This window comes from Symsagittifera roscoffensis, chromosome 5 (assembly GCF_963678635.1).
Source record: "Symsagittifera roscoffensis chromosome 5, txSymRosc1.1, whole genome shotgun sequence".
NCBI classification, from domain to species: Eukaryota; Metazoa; Xenacoelomorpha; order Acoela; family Convolutidae; genus Symsagittifera; species Symsagittifera roscoffensis.
The window spans coordinates 13,007,667-13,028,174 of NC_087066.1; the positions used below are offsets into that span (position 1 = coordinate 13,007,667).

Sequence of the window (20,508 nt, forward strand, 5' to 3'; positions counted from 1 at the left end):
GTCGGTCCACGACCAAAAGTTCATAGTTTATGATCTGAGTTTTTGAAAAATTTACATGTTTTTATGGTCGAAGTTAGTCTCAATACCTGTCCATAAGGTCGCAATAATCCTGAAACTGACTTGAATGGCATGTTCTAAAACGAAGGAAAAAAATCCTATGATGAGATTAAGGAACCCAAAACCATGTAAAATGATCACAATTAGATGAAAATAGGTCACGATAGTATGTAACATATGTTTTCATAGTCTGAAAATGGGGTTGAAAAAATTGTACACTTGTCAACAGAATCTAGAAAGTGGTTCGCGGTAGTCTATAAAAATGTTAAAATGATCAGGAAACGGTTCGCAATAGTTGAGAGTTTTCTTTGTCAACAAAATGACAAAAATTTAGAAATCTTGGTTAGCATGGTTTGATTATCATCATGTTTTCTTAATCCAATTGAATTTTGGAAAAGTAATTTTTGGAATTTTTTCCTCAAATATGTTTGGAGGACATTGTATTTTTGATGTGGACGCTTATCTTTTAGTTGTCTACATTGTTTTTGTGCCTCTTCTAGAGTTAGAATTTTTTCGAGCTAAACAAAATTCTTTAAACAGAGAAAAAAGATTACAAAAAAATTAAAGTATGTTTTATTTGTCTATTTTGTAAGGTTAATGTAGTTTATGAGCAATGCTTTTCATATTTGCCTCTTGATTTTTGCAAACAATAAGAGCTCCCGCGGTATAAAAAAGTAAAAATGCAAAATTTTTTCAAAAGTTCATATTCTTTATAAATGTTCTAGGCGCAATTATGTTAGGTGAATGACATTTAATCGAAAAACTCAATTCAGAACAATTTATTCTGGGTGCAAAAAATTTACATATCAGTTTTACTCAGAGTTTTTTTCAGAACAAGCATCAAAGCGGAAAACTATTTGAAAACATTTTTATTTGCAAGTTTTTCCATTGTTTGATTGTCGAGAAAATCTGAAGGAAATCTGTGAAGAATCTTTATAAACTAAGAATTCAAAAAGGAAAAAAAAACCGATTTTAATCGATTGAATCCTGTTTTTTGTTCCTCAAAATCAGTGAGAAAAAAAGCAAACAAATCTGACAAAATCGATCTAAATCAATTTAAAATAGATCGAAATCGATTTTCTGAGCTACTTTTGACGAATCAAGAAAAATCGATTGTTTGTAAGTTATTTGCTATATTCTCTTTGTAAAATTGATTTCAATCCTTTTCTGGCTAGTACGGGACATCACAAAACCACTCACGCGGTTTTTAAATATCATTTGCTAAGTAGGCTTACGTTGAAAAACTGTTTAAACGTCTCAAATTGGGCAAAATTGTTGTAACCTTTTTCAATTATTTTTTTTTATGATTCCGGCCATTTGAAAAAAATGGAGGAAGTTTCATTTCTGGCGTTTTCGATTTTTTTGTTCATTTTTTCCCTCGTAAAATCACGTACCACAAATAAATTTGAAATTTTACGAGAGATATATCATTTTAAAGCACTTTCAGTCGTGATTGGAACGAAATTTCAAAAGCAATTGATATTTTTTCGAGAGAAACCGATTGAAATTTTTGATTTTTTGTCTAATGAGGTTCGTAAAAATAAAAAATGAAGTTTGTAGGCTTGCAAAAGTTTACGTAGACTTAATTCAAGCCGTGAAATTAGTGAAATTAGTAATTGAAATTTTTAGCAATTCGTCAATCAAAAATTCTTTAAATATTTTTTTCTTTGTTTTTCTTGTAATTTTTCTTCAAAAACTATTTTGTACTGGGCCCATTTAACTATGAATTTCGTATATACCTTATTTCTTATTTTCGATCAGATCTTACTATCACATCACACAGCAAAAAATGTCAATGTTTTGAAGAAATGTCAATGTTTTGAAGCTTTTATTTTGTTATTCTAGATCAGTACCACAGTCTGGATGTGAACATTTCGTGGGGAGATGAGTTTGTGATTTTGGAGAAGGACAAGGTGAGAAAGTATGGGACTGCCAATTTCGACATCATCTACGACAACTTTTACTGGCGCAGAGAGACACAGATCAATTTCAGTCAGTACCACCTTACGTTTTCAGCTATTATTTTCTCTTATTTTTGTCAAGGTTTTAACAAAAAAATTTTTCCGTTTTTTTTGTAACTTACAAAAAATCTAATTACACTGTTTGATAAGGAGATAAGATTTTTTTATAATCTAGTCTTATTAGTTATCTTTCTATACCAAATTACAAATAACATGCTGATTTTACCGTGTTGTACGGTAGCTTAGACGCTAAGCATGCTTATTTTCTGCAGAAAGGTACCAAGGTTTTGGCATGTAACAGGCAATTAGAATAACGTGTACACGGAAAAATATGTTGATTAGGTGAACCCGGGGTATTGAATGTGTTTTTGTAGCCCCAAATCCAACAAAATAGTTGTTGTTCCGAAGAAAATGACAGAATATGTTTTTAGCTCGGAGTCGTTTTTTCTCCAGACAAATTACGACTAATTAACTAGTAATTTTTGACAAAAATTTTTGGTATAAGCCGAAAAGTTTTGTTGTCCTGAATTGAAATTTAAAAATATAATTCACCTGTGACTTTATTTCAAAGTTATGGGGGTTTAAAGATTGCAAAATTGGCCTATTTGGGAAAATAAGCGCGCTATTTACTCCGTGCTCATAATGCCGAAGCGGAGATTTAATTCGTGGTAGAACCCGTACCAAATTGATTATAGGCATGCGATTGAGTCTGTTCTTTTTTATTGTATGGAGAATATAGAACTTTGTTTTTTGCATAGCGTGTGGGGGTGATTTGTAAAAAAAACCTCAAATTTTTTTTGAAAAATGAGACAGGAGCAAAATCACATTGAATTTATGCCAGTTTCACATTCATCAGGTTAAAGAGAAGAGCTCGGAAAATTATTTTAGTCGATCTATAAAAAGCGTGACTAACATTTTTAAATCTGCCCTCTTACCGTCGAGAAAACTTTATTCCCGCACCTAGACTAGTTAAACTCGCTTAAAAAATTGAACAAAATAAAATTTATAGTTTTTTACTGGTCTGCCAAAAATATCAAGCCTTTAATCAGTTCCAGGTTCCAAAGCGAAATGTCATAAAGCATTCGAAAAAATTTTTGAGTTTTATTTTGCCTCAACTTCAGTAGTTTGTTGATAGAACTCAAATGGCAAAAAAGCATCATAGAAAGTACACTAAAAATGGTGTTCTGACCATTTTGAAGAAAATGACGTAATATTTGTGCTCGGGTGTTTTTTTGCTCCAGACAAACTTTGACTTTTCAATTATCATTTTTCGTCTGAATTTTCTAAAATCATATTTGTAAAGGTAATGTTGCCCTGAGCGCAAACTTAAAAAGATGCTTCCGCTCTTTTTCATTTCCCTCCATCTCACGTGAGCATTAATTTTATGGAGTACTAGGGGTTTTACAAGGGTTAAAAGAAAAAGAGCCGATGTTTCACCTGTGATAAATTATTGTAAAGTGATGAAATTTAAAGATTACCAGTTTGGCCATATTTGGACTGTTAATGGAGATTCAATATCTGTCTCAGAAATTTGGACATATTCTTTGGTCTCTATAATAATATTTATTATGTTTTGAAAAAGTGAGGAATATGTAAGCTCTGAGTGGTGTTTTTATTCAGACAACTTTTACATAATTTTGGTCACTCGGGGGATCAATCTCTTGATCTCCTTGACTCCAGCAGAGTGTGCACACCGATGTAGCAGTTTGCCATGAGTATGACTAAGCGTGCTTCTTTTATTATCTGGCACTACAAAATCTTTCCAATTTGAATTGGGCAGCTAATTAGTTTAATTGACGCCATACTTTACTCAAATATTTAATTCCAGCCTAGACTTCACAATTTTGCCAATATTTAGATTATAATAATAATAATCATAATAATAATAATAATAATCATAATAATAATCATAATAATAATCATAATAATAATAATAATAATCATAATAATGAATTCAGAGTAATAAAACTCTAGGGGTAATAACCCCAAGTACACATTTACAGAATGAGTGCTTGAACAGAAGAGCCATGCGCTGAGCAGTTTGTACAGTCGCAGTTTAGCCGCCACGTGCAAGGAGAGACAGGAACTATGCGAGACCAATTAAAGGGCAGTCGCAACATTCAGGGCTTTACCCTGATACGAGCAGTCTTGTTTTACTTAAAATTTTTCCAAAGAAATTAAAATGCAGTCAGAAAATTTAATGTTTTGCCCTGATATGAGCTGTCTTGTTTCTTTTTTTAAATAATGCTGCTTTGCCACACAGAAGATTTGCAGATTCTTTGAACACTAAATTTTATCAGCTGGTTTTTTGTTACAGTTGCAGATAAAAAAATTGCATTATTTTCCAAATTCATGGTTTGTGCCGACTTTCGATTACCATTTCTTAAACACTTCTGTAAACTGCAAGCGGCATTATTGGTCAAATTAAAATTTTATTGCTATCTTCAATTCGAAGTCTGTCTGTCTGCCTGTATGAACTGTGTGAGCAGCAAACATTTCCATGTACTTAAAACTGATTTTATTGTGAATTCAGGAAAGATAAGTTGCTCCAGTAATTTCCAATCAGAAAATCAGCGGATAATAATTCAATTGCTGTTGTTATCTAGAAGTTGTCAGATCTGAAAGGAATGCTCCCAACTTTTATCGTCTTAGAATGTCTTCCTCGCATCCCAAAACAGCGTCCATGTACAAGGGTTAGCCTTATTGAAAAGTAAAACATGATTAAGTAGATGGTTTTCCAGATGAGGAAGTCTAATTTAGAACTCAGAGCAAGATTTTTCTGAGAGAAAGTTTTCAAGGCTTAATATACGGCCATTTTTTTTTTAAATTCAAGTAAACTCATTTGTTTCGAGTCGTAATTGGAAAGTGTTTTCACTCTGAAACATTTTGACAAATTAATGTGATGGTATACACATTGATGTGATGGTTTCTTCATTCAGAGTAAAGTAATCGCTTTCAAATTTATTTGCCGCTTATTTTAATGCTTTTTTTCTGGAGTTTTTCTAATTTTTGTAAATTAGTACAAAAAACTTATATGAACTTCTAATTTTGCACATCTAGTTTTACTTTTCGAGTAACCCATATGACCACAATGGCCCTTTACATCTTCATTTTTATTGATTTGATCATGTCAAGGTTTTGTCGGTATTAATTAAATTTTTCCAATTAAAAAATTATATATTTAAATATTATAACCGTTTATGGTTTCTCGCAATTGAGAATATTAAATTTAGAATATCCCTTGCTTGTTTTTAATGGCAGTCATGCATTTATTCCAAATATGGCTATATGAGCCCTCAACTTTTCGAGTAACTGACTTTTGTGAGTTAAGAAATGAGATTTGAAACTCAAACGATCAGAAAGGGGAAGGCTCTTTTTTGTTTGTTACTTACGGTCTTCTTGTTCCGACCAACCTTAACGAGTTTCATTTTTTTTTGTTCCAAGGTTTTCAGTTATGTTGCGAATTGCATTGAAGAAATGTTTTTAAATTTTGGTGTGAAAAGTTTGGTTTCCATGTTATTTTAGACAGAAGAGTGGAGTTGTAAAAAAAATAGATAGCTTAGGAGAAAAGCTTACATATTTTTTTTTTGCAAATCACAAAAACTCTCATCATTATACAAAATTTACAATCATTGTTTCAATTCGTACTCTAAAATAAGACCAAATAAAAAGGCCAAAATATCGATAAAATTCTATGATTTCCTTGCATATTTTGAGTTCAAAATCTGATTTCAGTTGATTTTTTTTCGATTCGTTTCATACGTCTATGCTCAAAATCCGATTTACATTCATGATTTTCTATGATTTAATTGCATATTATTGAGATCAAAACTCATTTTGTTTTGACACTTTTCTTGTTTGCTACATAGGATTTTGCGCATAGTCCAATTTCCAATGATGATTTTTTATGATTTCATTGCATAGTTTCGAGCTGAAATCTTATTCATGTTGATCATTTTTTTGAAATCTAAAACATCTGGCAGAAAACTGCGAGAAAAAAATTTTGTTTCTTTTTTCTAAATTGTAAGTTTTTTTGCCAAAAAATTGATTCTGTGAGTCTGAAAATCCATCCAAACACGCTTAAATCAATCGATTTAAAATGGATTTAATTGAGATTTGGATGGATATAAGTGAATTTCGGATGGTTACTAGTGAGTCAAAAAACCCATCCAAATTGATTTAAGTCGATTTTTAAGACACTTGAATCAATCAAATTATGTATCAAGAAATGTAAATTGTTATTCAAGGATTGATTTAAAATCAATTTAAAATCAACTTAAATCAATCCGAAACCATTTTTGTCAGTGCGGGTACTTTAATAGCTGAATTTGTTAGCCGATGTGGTGAAAAATTGAACATTTGACAGCTTTTTTTAGAACTCAGAGCAAGATTTTTCTGAGCGCAAGTTTTAAGGCTTAAAATACGGCCATTTTTTCATCTTTAAGAAAACTCACTTGTTTTGAGTCGTATTTGGAAAGTGTTTTTACTCTGAAACATTTTGAAAAATTATTTTGATGTTATACACTTTGATATGATGGTTTCTTCATTCAGAGTAAAGTACTCATTTTCAAATTTTTCACCACCATTTTTAACGTATTTTTTCTGGATTTTTTCTGTTTTTGTACATTAATACAAATTTTTATAAAAATCTAAATTTGCACATCTAATTTTACTTTCCTATTAAACCCATATGACGACAATGGTTCTTTTCATCTCCTTTCTATTTGATCTAATCTTGTCAAGGTTTTGGTGATATTAATTAAATTTGTCCATTTTAAAAAAATTTACGTTTAAAAATTAGAACCGTCTATAGATTTGTCACGATTGAGAACATTACATTTAGAATTTTTTCCGCTGGCTTTTATGGCAGCCATCTACTCCATATATGGGTATCTGAATTCTTAACTTTTCTAGTAACTGACCCTTGTGAGTTAAGAAATGAGATTTGAAACTCAAATTTTTATAAAGAGTTAGGCTCTTCTTCCAGGTTTTTTCAGTTATTTTGCGACTTGCATTGAAAAAAGAATGTTAAGTTTGGGTTGGAAAATTTAGTTTCCATGCTATTTCGGACCGAAGAGTGGAGTTGTAGAAAAACTGATAGCTCAGTTAATGCAATCGAAAAATAACGTCATCTAAGCATCCTTAGACCTCTAAAACCGTGAAAATGAATCAAAATTTTCATATGATAAAAATTTGAATTTACTTAAAAATGGTTATATTGTGCTGAAGTTACTTTTTCTTAGATAGATTTACTCTTAGCAAAAACCAAGAAACATTATTTTAAACAATCGTAATTGAAGTCCTTACAAAAAACGCCGCACAAGGTTATTACGATGAGCATATTTGCTATTAATGTAAACTCCTAGGAAAAGCTTAAAATAATTCAGAAGGAAAAAAACTCCAAGCAGAACGTGCAAAATTAAAAAAAAATTGCATTGTTTCCTTATCTTTCAATAAAGTTTCTTTTAAGCGATTCAAGTATACACCGAGTTGATCAACTTGCCCCGTCAAGAACTATCAGGGAAGAAATCATTCTTTGCCTAAAAATTGTACGCTTCAATGAGCGAAAAACCTTAAGATTTCTGTATAGTTTTGGTCCATAGTGCTTTCAGATTCCGAAGTCTCTTGTCTTTGAATCAAAACTTTTGCCTGTTTTTGAAGGAATCACACAGTCCAAATATTTACAATGGAATTTTCCAAATTGCTGTAGAACCAACTCTGTAAACATTCGTTCAAGAAAAACGTTGAAAACAGTATCAACGTTGTATTCCTGAGAAAAACATTTCTGGTTTTCAGAAATCATTCTTACAAATCGTTTTCGCAATAGGTGATTTCTGATGGGAGACGTTTTACACACAGCTCCATAAAACAGAACTTCATCATTTTAATGGATTTAGCGTGAGCATTAAGGCAAACAATGGGGGATGCCTTTGAAAACAATAGTCTTGCTCGATAGATTACACCATTGAACTTTGTCAGTGTTTTGCATACATGATCAATATGCTTCAACAATTTTTTTTTAATCGAGGAACGCTCCGACTACTTGTAATTTCTCTCTGTTTTATATCAACCCGAAAATGAAAGCCCCTACATTCTAATTTGTGTATGCTACAATAATTGTATCCTCTAAAAAACATAAGTGAAAAGGTCAAGAAGTTTGTAACATTTGAGCAATGAGCCCACTACTGAACTCCGCAGTTAACAGTTGACCCAATGACAAGTTTTTGGAAATTACATGGTTAATTGATGTGAAAAATAACGTCCAATCTTTCAAACAAAACTTCAGAAACTTCAAAAATTATTTCAAGAAAATCAAATCGTGCCAGTTTTGTTAATAAAGTTTAATGATCAACAGTGTCAAAAAGTTTGGTCAATTATAATCGTGTTAACAACAGTAAAAAAAATTTTTCTGAAACTAAATGTTAGTTGAAAAACCTTTTTTCTCAAAGAATTTCATCATTCTTTTCATTTAGCTTTTTCAAAAACTTTGCTGGTTGAAGATAAAAAACTAATTGGCCTAAGGCCTATCTATTGGATCAAACCTTAATTCCTACAAGCAAATTATATTAGCAATTTGTAACTGATTAGAAAATTATATGAACATAAGCAATTGTCAAAAATGTGCGAAAAATTTTGTCGGGTGACTGGTGCGGCAACTTTTATCAATTTTCCATTTGGCTCACCAAGAACAATAGAACTTTTTCCCTTTATAATATCTATTGACTTATTAATCTTCCATTTTTCATTTGGTTCAAAAGCAGAAAGTTTTTATAACGAGAAAAAATTTTTATTGCAGGAGCTTTTTCCTGATTGAGCAAATTACTGTTTCACCAAAACTTGCAATAAAATTTCCAACTTTTTGCAAACCTACTTCTATTTTACGTTTTTTTGTCTCCTAAATTTCATTGACGAACTAATAAGTGGTCATTTACTTGTTTGGCACTTTTATTGCAATCAAACTTGTTTTTTATAGAATAACTATTGCTGGTATCATTGAGATTTGAATCACGAAAATTTCAGATTTATATATGTTGTTCGGATTTCTTAAAAATTTCTGGCGTTTCATTTTTTGTTGCTCGAAGTCTAGCATAGGAAAAGTAGACCAAATAGTTTGCAAAATGTTAACTAATAGTGTCTTTTAGAACAAAACTAACAACAGAACATGATACAGATTTTGATACTAGTTAAATTTGTGTTTACTCCCCGAAGCAATAATAGTTAAAACGGTTCCATAAAAAAGGAACCAAATACTTGAAACGATTTGTTGAGAATCAGTGATTTCGAGTTGCGTGCATGTCTTTCAGATTTTTGAGTAGATTTTGTTGATTCAAAATAAACCTCAGCTAATAATGAATAAAAATAACTGAAATTGTTTTAATTTGCATACAATTTTGCATCAGATGTCGACAATGCATGAAGAAGTATACGCGGTTTTGCTTTTAGACTCCGGATTCATCATGTCAAAATCATAGCATTTCAAAAAGGTTTGATTTTGTAAGACTTTGTCATGGGACTTTTTTGATTGATGTATTATATCAAAATTGAAGTCTCCACAAACAACCGTTTCAGCTTTTAATTAAAAACCAATATAATAAAACTTCAAAATAGCCCAAAATTTCTGAAAAGCTGCTGTTTGGAGAGTTGTATACTGCGCAAAATTTTACAATCGGCTTTTTCTTAAAATGAGTGATTTCTAACTTTTCGAGTTATTTTCGCAGACTACCCTCTAGCATTGCTTTAACTTGGACCTCACAAAGCAGGCTAAACCTCCATCACGCAGTTTTATTCCATTTTTGGCAATTATTTTGTCAAAAACCTTAATGCTGTAAGTTTCTAATAGGTTTTTCTTCGAAGCCAATTTTCATAAAAGCAAATAGCTATCGACAGATCATTAAAAGACTCAAATTGGTCATTATGGCTTCTTCTTAGTGATTGCACGTTCAGAAAGATGATCCGCGAAATGCTTAAAGACTTTGAGCAGTCCCCCCTCTACATTGCTCTCCCCATACAAAACCAAAAAAATGAAAGAAACATACGTTTGAAATCACTTAAGATGCTCCCAATAAACGTTCATATCGTTCGCAACAATCAGATCACTCGTCTACTATCTTGTTTCCTTTTGCTGGTGGTGAGATTTTTGTTTTTAACGTCTCTATAAAACCACAAAATCTACCCACATTTTCATTGTTGTCAAGTTCTTTCTATTAAATAAAGATTCAATCATTAAAGATTATATCATTCGAAAGCTATTGTTGTCCTGAGCCTAATTTTGAAAATATATTTTACCTGTGATCATTTTTCGTAAAGTTATGGGGGTTTAAAGATTGCCATTTTGGCCATTTTGACCAATTTGGGACAAATAACGCGCGATATAATTCGCGCTATTAACGCGTAAGCGGAGATTTAATCCGTCTTAGAAATCGTTCCAAATTGGTCGAAAAAAAATTTTTTTTGTATAAATGATTTGTTACTAGGAAAAATTTTTTATCACTTTGTACTTCATATGGCGTGTGGGGGGATTGTTTCTACAAAAAATCTCAATTAAAAAAAAATTCGTTCTATTTTTATTATATATTCAATTTTTTCATGTCATTACTGCTCCATAGAAATTAAGGCAGTCGGAACATTCAGGGCTTCGACTTGATACGAGCAGTCTTGTTTAATCTAAAAATTCTAGAGATATATTCTTCTTATGCTAAGACGGCGATTCAATCCGGCTCATAAATGGGTTGAAACTGACTTGAAGCAAACTACCTGGACTGAATAATACCTTGCTAAACGCTAATGATTGCATATTTTTCTTCTTAATCAAAGCGCGTTGGGGAAAAGTTTTCAGAAAATAATTGGCATTAATTTAAAATATTTTGACAATTAAACAAACTTTATTTTGTTAAGGCAGAATATATCAAAAACTATTTCTCCTAATAAGGCAATTTCAAATATATCAAATATCATCAGGCAGATTAGATCAAAAACTATTTCTCCTAATAAGGCAATTTCAAAATTTAGAATTTTTTTTTTACTTTTACTTTTCCTTGTTATTACTGCTCCATAAAACTTTAAGAGGCAGTCGGAACATTCAGACAAATTTCGACTTTTTAACTAGCCATTTTTGACGGATTTTTTTACATCATTCGAAAGGTATCGTTGTCCTGAGCTCAAATTTGAAAAGATATTTTACCTGTGATTATTTTTTGTAAAGTTATGGGGGTTTAAAGATTGCCATTTTGGCCAATTTGGGACAATTAACTCCCCATACAAATCCAAAAAAATGAAAGAAACATACGTTTGAAATCACTTAAGATGCTCCCAATAAACGTTCATATCGTTCGCAACAATCAGATCACTCGTCTACTATCTTGTTTCCTTTTGCTGGTGGTGAGATTTTTGTTTTTAACGTCTCTATAAAACCACAAAATCTACCCACAATTTCATTGTTGTCAAGTTCTTTCTATTAATTAAAGATTCAATCAAGAACTAATTACAACCGACAGATGGCATAGAGTATTCTTGTTTATCATATAATTTCAATCTTTTTTTTTCATTTCAGATTTCAAGTTTCATTTTTAAAACCATCTCAAGCTTCTAGTCAAAACTGGTTATTGTTCCGACTTTCGATACGAAAGTAACGGAATATTTGTGCTCGGGGTGGGTTTTTTTTTCTTCAGACAAATTTCAACTTTTTAACTAGCCATTTTTGACTGAATTTTTTTAATATCATTCGAAAACTATTGTTGTCCTGAGCCTAATTTTGAAAATATATTTTACCTGTGATCATTTTTTGTAAAGTTATGGGGGTTTAAAGATTGCCATTTTGGCCATTTTGACCAATTTGGGACAAATAACGCGCGATATAATTCGCGCTATTAACGCGTAAGCGGAGATTTAATCCGTCTTAGAAATCGTTCCAAATTGTCTGAACGAAGCTTATTTGCCATAATTGATATGTTACAAGGAACGAAATCTACCTTTTTCTACTTAATTTGGCGTGTGGGGGAATGATTTTTATAAAAAATTTCAAATTTTAGAAAAAAATTTTCATTTTATTGTTCCGACTTTCGATACGAAAGTAACGGAATATTTGTGCTCGGGATGGGTTTTTTTTTCTTCAGACAAATTTCGACTTTTTAACTAGCCATTTTTGACGGAATTTTTTTATATCATTCGAAAGCTATTGTTGTCCTGAGCCTAATTTTGAAAATATATTTTACCTGTGATCATTTTTCGTAAAGTTATGGGGGTTTAAAGATTGCCATTTTGGCCATTTTGACCAATTTGGGACAAATAACGCGCGATATAATTCGCGCTATTAACACGTAAGCGGAGATTTAATCCGTCTTAGAAATCGTTCCAAATTGGTCGAAAAAATTTTTTTTTTGTATAAATGATTTGTTACTAGGAAAATTTTTTTATCACTTTGTACTTCATATGGCGTGTGGTGGATTGTTTCTACAAAAAATCTCAATTAAAAAAAATTCGTTCTATTTTTATTATATATTCAATTTTTTCATGTCATTACTGCTCCATAGAAATTAAGGCAGTCGGAACAATCAGGGCTTCGACTTGATACGAGCAGTCTTGTTTAATCTAAAAATTCTAGAGATATATTCTACTTATGCTAAGACGGCGATTCAATCCGGCTCATAAATGGGTTGAAACTGACTTGAAGCAAACTACCTGGACTGAATAATACCTTGCTAAACGCTAATGATTGCATGTTTTTCTACTTAATCAAAGCGCGTTGGGGAAAAGTTTTCAGAAAATAATTGGCATTAATTTAAAATATTTCGACAATTAAACAAACTTTATTTTGTTAAGGCAGAATATATCAAAAACTATTTCTCCTTATAAGGCAATTTCAAATATATCAAATATCATCAGGCAGAATAGATCAAAAACTATTTCTCCTAATAAGACAATTTCAAAATTTAGAATTTTTTTTTACTTTTACTTTTCTTTGTTATTACTGCTCCATAAAACCTTAAGAGGCAGTCGGAACATTCAGACAAATTTCGACTTTTTAACTAGCCATTTTTGACGGATTTTTTTACATCATTCGAAAGGTATCGTTGTCCTGAGCTCAAATTTGAAAAGATATTTTACCTGTGATTATTTTTTGTAAAGTTATGGGGGTTTAAAGATTGCCATTTTGCCCAATTTGGGACAATTAACTCGCGATATATTTCGCGCTATTAACGCGTAAGCGGAGAGTTAATCCGTCTTAGAAATCGTTCCAAATTGGTTAAAAGAGGCATATTCGCCATAATTGGTTTGTTACAAGGAGCAAAATCTATCCTTTTGTACTTTGTATGGCGTGTGGGGGTATGATTTTCATAAAAAATTTCAAATTTTAGAAAAAAAAATTTTCATTTTATTTTTTCTTACATTTAATTTTTAAATGTTATTACTGCTCCATAAACCTTAAAAGGCAGTCGGAACATTCAGGGCTTCGCCCTGATACGAGCAGTCTTGTTTTAACTTGTTGCTAATTAAAATTTGAGGGAGTTTTTTAAAAGCTATGCTTTTCAACCTTACTTTTCCAATTTTACTGGGGTCGAGGAAGTAAACCCTTTAATTTATTTTAATCCAGTGGAAGCCATTTGTGATTATTGAAATAATCAAGCTGACTTTATAGATGTTCCTAATAAAAAGTTACATGTATCGAGTATCACAAAAGTCTACAATATTTGGCTCAAATAAATCTCAAATAAATCCTCTCAAAAGCTCACCAGACAGAAAATGAAGTTGAAATAATCTCGTGAAATCTTTTCTATTTGATTCTTTTGCAGTGTTTTCTCTACATCACATGTAATTCAATATATGAGCCCTAACTCAGGTAAAAACCTAAATTGAATTCGGTGCAGTCTTTGAAATTTGGAGGGAATTGAAAAGTATATGGAGTTTGAGGATCATGGCACATTCTTAAGCACTACTAAGCAGCTTTTTTGTATCTCGCCTTTCAATAAAGATGTAAACGTTTTTATTTTTTCATAGTTCTGAAACTTCAGGTTTGTTTTTTAGCTTTGTTTTGAAAACTGTTTCGTACTACTGCATTTCACTTTTCCGGAAAACTTTATAGAAAAAAAAAAAAAACATTAAACAGCTTTGAAATGGCAATCGCTACTGCTTAAATGTATCTAAATAACTCGTATGCATTTCTATTTTTTTAAATCAACTTTTAATGTATAGATATATTGCTCTGTTGGTGCTACTTGTGCAGCAATGTAATCACTATTTCAAAGCATTATTTGAGGGTAAGTTGCTTTTTCCAACTACGCTTAATAAACCCACTTTTAAAGATTCACTAGCTGTCTGATATGTCTTATGCCATTACCTTTTTTTCAGCTATGTCACGTGAGTTTTTTTTGTACCCCCTCCTTGTCATGTCTACTCTGTTCTTCATAAATGGATGTCATGAAATAAAACCAAAGAGGACCCTTTGGTTGACGAAAGGGTCGAATCCATGAGAAGGGAGAACGTCTTTTCCCCTAAATCCGCCCATTTCACTTTGGTTTTTTGTGGTGCCACTTTCAAGATAATTTGTAGGTCCTTAAGGACTTACAAATTAGCTTGAAATTAGCATCTTGAAAAATGGCTTTATTTTATAATTATAATTTAAAGCCATTTTTCAGAACTAAGTAGAAAATGCAGACGCATTTGACATTTTTTTCTTTGGGAGCTTCCTAAAAATGATCATTTGCGTGCCTTTTTTGCATAATGCCGCGCAAAATGACTGCTGCTTTTAAAGGTTTACACGTACAGGGTCGTTAGTAAACTAAAAAAACGCATGTACCTAATATATTTTGTACATTTTCGGTTCCAGAAGTATGCTCACAGGTGTTTGATATAAATAAGGTATTTCTAAAAGTATCCGTGAACATGAACACAAAAGCAAAAAAAATCATTTGCTGAAATTGATTAAACAGTCTTAAAATCTGGGTCAATTGAAAAATCCAAGGACATGTTTGATAACAATTGGCTCGATTCCATGACTTTCTATTATGATGGCAGCTGTCATTTTTTGAATTAGAGCCATCACATATCAATGTCATCATTACACACGCAACTAACCTCAAAGATTTAGATTTTGTATTGTGTTATGCAACTTATCTTGTTAGAATTCTTTACCATATCTTTTTTTAGTCCACACCTCTTAGCAAATGTGTAAATGAATTAGGTCGGCATCATTTTCGCCTCAGGATTTTTGAATTATTTGCCTTTGCTTATCAGTTTTGAAATATTTCCATGAGATTATTGAATTTTTATATTGCTTCACTGTGTACCAATGCGACCAGAAAGTGATGCTAAAAATTATGTTTTTTTTCGGTATTCGTGGGTGGGAGTTGTTTATAGGTTGACCAAAGCAATTTTATAAATTCTGCTAAAAAATCCTTAACAATTATGCCTTTTAAGCTAAATATTCATACTCTTCATTTTAAGCTAATACTTATAAGAAATATGAACTAATTTATGGGTATCAAATTAGCTGCAGGAGTATCGGTGATTGCAATAGTTTCTTCTTTTTTTATTGTTGTATTGTATACAGTGCTGATTTAAATTATCCGGACAAAAGAAATGAAACTTGAAAAATAAAACGCGTTTTCTCAATTTGAGTTAATTTAAAACAAATGATGACGACCAATATTAATTGAATTTTTCGCAGAATTAAAATGGTACAATTTTTTTTTGCGTTTACCCCATGTACTTCAAAAATGAACCCTAAAAACTATCATTTGTGGCTTTTTTGGACAGTCAAAAATTACTCCAAACCTATTCGTTCCTTTACTGTCAAAACTAAATCACTCCAGTTCTCTTAGGTAGCCCAACGAACAACGAAATTTAGAAAAAAACGTGGGCAAAAAGTTTTAAATTGTTTTTATTTAAAAAATTGGTTTTTATATAGTAAAAGTGACATATTATGGCATGCAAACGAAAGTAAATATGTTAAATCAAAATTGAGAAATTTATACCTCCTCAAATTTTGTTGGGCTACATAAGAGGCTTGCAGCGATTTAGTCTTGCCATAATTGAACACAAGGTTTGGAGTATTTTTTGATTGGCCAAAAAAAAACGACAGTTTTCGGGGTACAATTTTGAGCCCAAGTTTTACAAAGCAAATTGCACCAATTTAATTCGTTAAAAATTTTTGCAAATGTTTTGCGGAACTCGAACTCTAAAAATTTTACCATTAAGATGGTTCTCTTTCTACTCCGTTTAATTGATTGCCCCGGACTGACCTCCGGAAATTAAAAATAAATATCATACAAATCCATACATGAAATTGATCGAAAACGCTTTTCATACCCTTTCCTTACATGAAAATTTTATGAATCCATATAAGTTGAAACAAGTGTAAAAATTGATTTATAAAAAAAAACAATTTTTTTAAAATTAATTCAATGTTACTCATACAATATTCAGTAATTATATTTGTATGACAAGCAAATTTTGAATTAACTATAAAAAATTTTCAAATAAAAATTTCGAACATGACAGAAACAACGTTACCTGTCGTTTGTGCTGCCAAAATACTTCTATTATCACACAAACAATCAACTAAATGAGTTTTTTTTTGCATGAATAAAAAAAATTTTTGTCTATAATGTAGTTCAGACGCAACATTTTTGCAAAAACAATTAAGTCGCAAGGAACCTTTTCTCGAAATTCAGAGATTTTTTTTCTGTTTCTCGGTAGTACAATAAACATAAAACTGCCAAAAAACAAGCTAAGTAAGACCTAGAAAGAACAAGCTCAAAACAGAAATTAATTTTCAATGGTGAGTCTCAGATTGCCATTTCACTCTGATGTTTCTGTCACGCGTTCTAAAGGGTTTTATAGATTAAAGAAATTTTTGGTTTTTGAGTTCCGAAAGCAAAATGCAAAATTTGAAAGCAAAAACAAAACGAAAAACGAGTAATTATTCCCAATAAAGGGAAAAAAGCTATCAATTAGTTCTTCCTACTAAGCTTCTTTGTCTATCAAAATGAAATTTAAAACTTTTTTTACAGTTTCGAAAAACTTGACAACTTTTTTTCCATCCGAGGTAAATACTGCGCAAGAACACTTTATTTACTTGTAATTTAACAGGTGCTTATTTCAGCAAAAAACAGAACATGTATACAATGTTAAAAAACGCTTTCACGCACTTGTTTAATCCTAGAATTTTTTAGTAAAAAAAGTTCTAAATCTGACTCCCAAAAGTGGGCAGGAACTATGACTTCATGTGTGTTCTAGCATTTTTTAGTTTTGAGTTTTCTCAACGCAAAATCTGGTAGCACAAGAAATTGGCGCCAAATTTTTGATCCCGCGCTATTTAACCATCTATGCTTACACCCCTTCTTTTATCACCCCGTAACAAGATAGCACAACACAAATTTGACCTCGTTTCAAAAACAACAAATTGAATATTTGAATATACTAATTGAAGACAGAAAAGAAAAGAGCAATGCAATTGTTTTGATTTTTTTTGTTTTTTGAAAATATTTGAAATTTGACAAGATTAAGGAATGATCCCTCGTTCATATGTTTTTTTTTATACAAAAATCACTCATGATGCTAATTGAGTGCAACAAAAAACGTCAGTAGATTACATAAAAATCATAATGCTTTACACTTGAACCATTGTTGTATCATTCTATGAGCTATAGATAATAGAGCGTCCTTTCATTTCACCTTATTTTCTATAAACAAACAAATACTAGTGGTACCAGGCCATCAAATTCATCTTACACTTAAGAGCAAAACCACTACAATCTGGAGCTGCTAAGAATATCAAACTCAAAATATCGATGAACAGTAATAATTGATAGCAAAAACTTTAATGGAACGAGTGGTGATGATAATTATGACAACTTTACTGTGAGACTTGATGCTCGAATGCTTTTGAGAAATATGAAAGACCTGGACAATCGCATTAGCCCAGCCATCAAGTTTGCTACCCCAATTAAGCACATAACAGATTTCATTGCAATTCAATCAGCTCTATCAACTGAAAAAAAACTTAGTTTGATCTGTCTATCGCATGCGCAAGCAACGAAAAAAAAGTTTGACCAGCTTCATCAGCAACCAGAAATTTCGAAACATCCGGAGAGTTCAAAAACCTTATACGATCTGACAGTGGACATTAAGATTTCGAGAATATTTTTGTATTCGGCAGTCTTCAATTGCTAGTCCGCTCTGTTTAATCCCCCTGGGCTACCTTCCCTATTTGTCAACTGGTTACAAGATAAACCCACAACAATTTACTTTTTCAAAACCAAAAAACTTTTCTGAATTTGAAACCTTTTTATAACTTTAATAATATTCTAACTAAGTACATTAATTGATGCAAAGTAAGTCAATTTTTTCTCCTTCGATGCATTGAATCACTCAAAAGTAGCAATCGATTAGTTTTGGAAATAAAATGTCGTTCACGCATTTAAAAAAAAACAACCTATGTGGCGCCGATTAAACCTAACAAACGACTGTTAGGAATTTTATAAGGAGTCATACTGCCTTACATTTGAACCACTGTTAACCCATTCAATGAAATATAAGGCTTAAAACGGTCTTCCAAATCACCTGGTCTCCCAAGGACACTCGAAGACTAGTAGAAACAGGTCACGTGTGTTAATGCAGTCGTGAAATTTGTACGGGAAAACCTGATTTTTATTTAGTTTCGAAGATCTGAGCAACAAGGAGCATCAAGAATCTGAGCATTGATTATACTCCAACTGTTGAAACACCTTCCGCACTTCAGTTCACAGCAGACGGCATTGCTACTCAACTAGCCCAATCAACTTTAAAAAAAAACTTCAAAGTGCACAACGCATGTACAAGCAACGAGAACAAATTTTACAAGTCTCAACAGCAACCAGAAAGTTCGAAATACGCAAACTGTTCAAACAGTTTATTAGTTATGACAATGAAATCACAAGTCATTGATTTTGTTTGGTGATCCCATAATGCTACAACTGCAAGAAAAAATAAACATTTGGTTGAATATCGGAACTTTGGATGTCACTCGAAATTGCTTTTGTCAGTTTCGCTCTATACACTATATTTTTTTAGAAAAAGCCCCCGCTTGCATATAATCGTTAACAAACAAAAGGAAACAATTACCACCACTTTTCAGAAATCCTGAGAACACTAACCCTCGACAGTACACCTGAGAACACTTGCTTCATTTTGATAAAGCCGCTAATTAAACGCTTCGAAAAACTTCCCAGATTATAAGTTGATTGAAAAACTCTATCAACTTTTAGAAAAAATCGCAGAACTCCCAGATTATAAGTTGATTGAAAAATTCTTTCATTTTAAAGAAAAATTCGCAAAATTATTTAGAAATACCACAATTTTTTTTCAGCTTTGGAACTGTTACCCTCATTGGCTTTTGAAAAGTCGAAACAATAGAAAGTTCATTTCGAAACGTAGTGAAAAAAAATTCAATTCCTGAGCAATCGCACTATAAAAGAATCGGAAAAAAGGCCAACTCTAACAACCCATTTCTCGGATCCAGTAACAAAAAAAACACCTCGTGAATAGAAAAGTCCTAATACTATTTTCACTCTGGAATCAAAGAGTCACGGCATCATCCGGTTTGTCCAGAACAACACAAGTAAATGATGGCAGTTTAGAAACAGTCAAAATTCAGAGATTCGCATCCAAAGATATCGAAAATAATAGCGAATTTGCAAAAAGACGTCTGCGTTCAAAAAGACACCTCGAATGGGTACTATATAATAAAAAAGAAAACTATCGGGTCCTAAACAAAAACATGGGGAAAATCAGACATGTTTAAAATAAAGAACTGATTAGCAATTCTTTCGCACTATGGCGAACCTAATTTAAATGTTCGTTAATTTGTTCTGTAAGTAAAGTTTTTTTTAAATAATTTTTAAAGAATAGACGTCTCCTCGCAGCCCCACGGAAATTTAAAACACACAAGAATGATTGCACCTTTAGCGGGTTGCTAGGCTAGAAATAGGGGCGGGCAATACTTTAGACATTACATTGTATGACGACGGTTCCTAAAAGTTACATTTTTTTGACAGTTCAAAAAATTTATTAAAATTTTGCTTGACAAATAATTTTATTTGATTAAACTTATATTATATTCGTGTTTTGGTCATTTCTTTTTTTTTAATTCAGTCCATTCATCTAATAACGGTGAAAATTTTTTCCTGATCACGTTCAATTTTGGAAAAATTTAACTTTTTTTTGCCACTAATTTGGATCGTGCCAGTCGGATTAGTTTTAAGTTCATTTGATAGTCGGCCAATTTGATTCTGATCATTAAAATTTGCGGGGTTATCTATTTCTGGAGTTTAACTAGGGGATTTAAGAAATAGGGAATTGAAAGGCGCAGATTTAATAAATTGGGAACCCAAAGTTCACCAAAATGGGTCATATGATATATCATTTTGAAACTTTTACTGGATATTCAAACAAAATTAAAAGGTTTTCAGTACTAAGAAAGATTGGTTTAAATTTTTTGCTCTTCATCGAGAGA

The 20,508-nt window shown here is 31.7% G+C and overlaps 1 protein-coding gene across 2 annotated transcripts in view; it reads left to right on the top strand.

Annotated features, from left to right (window-relative positions):
* Positions 1-20,508, top strand: part of LOC134845688 (gamma-aminobutyric acid receptor subunit beta-like) — a 91,328-nt gene that overhangs the window by 53,730 nt on the left and 17,090 nt on the right. For both annotated transcript variants that reach the window (XM_063862731.1, XM_063862732.1), the window contains exon 5: positions 1,903-2,049. In XM_063862731.1, the coding sequence (XP_063718801.1) occupies positions 1,903-2,049 (147 nt within the window). The remainder of the gene's footprint in view (positions 1-1,902; positions 2,050-20,508) is intronic.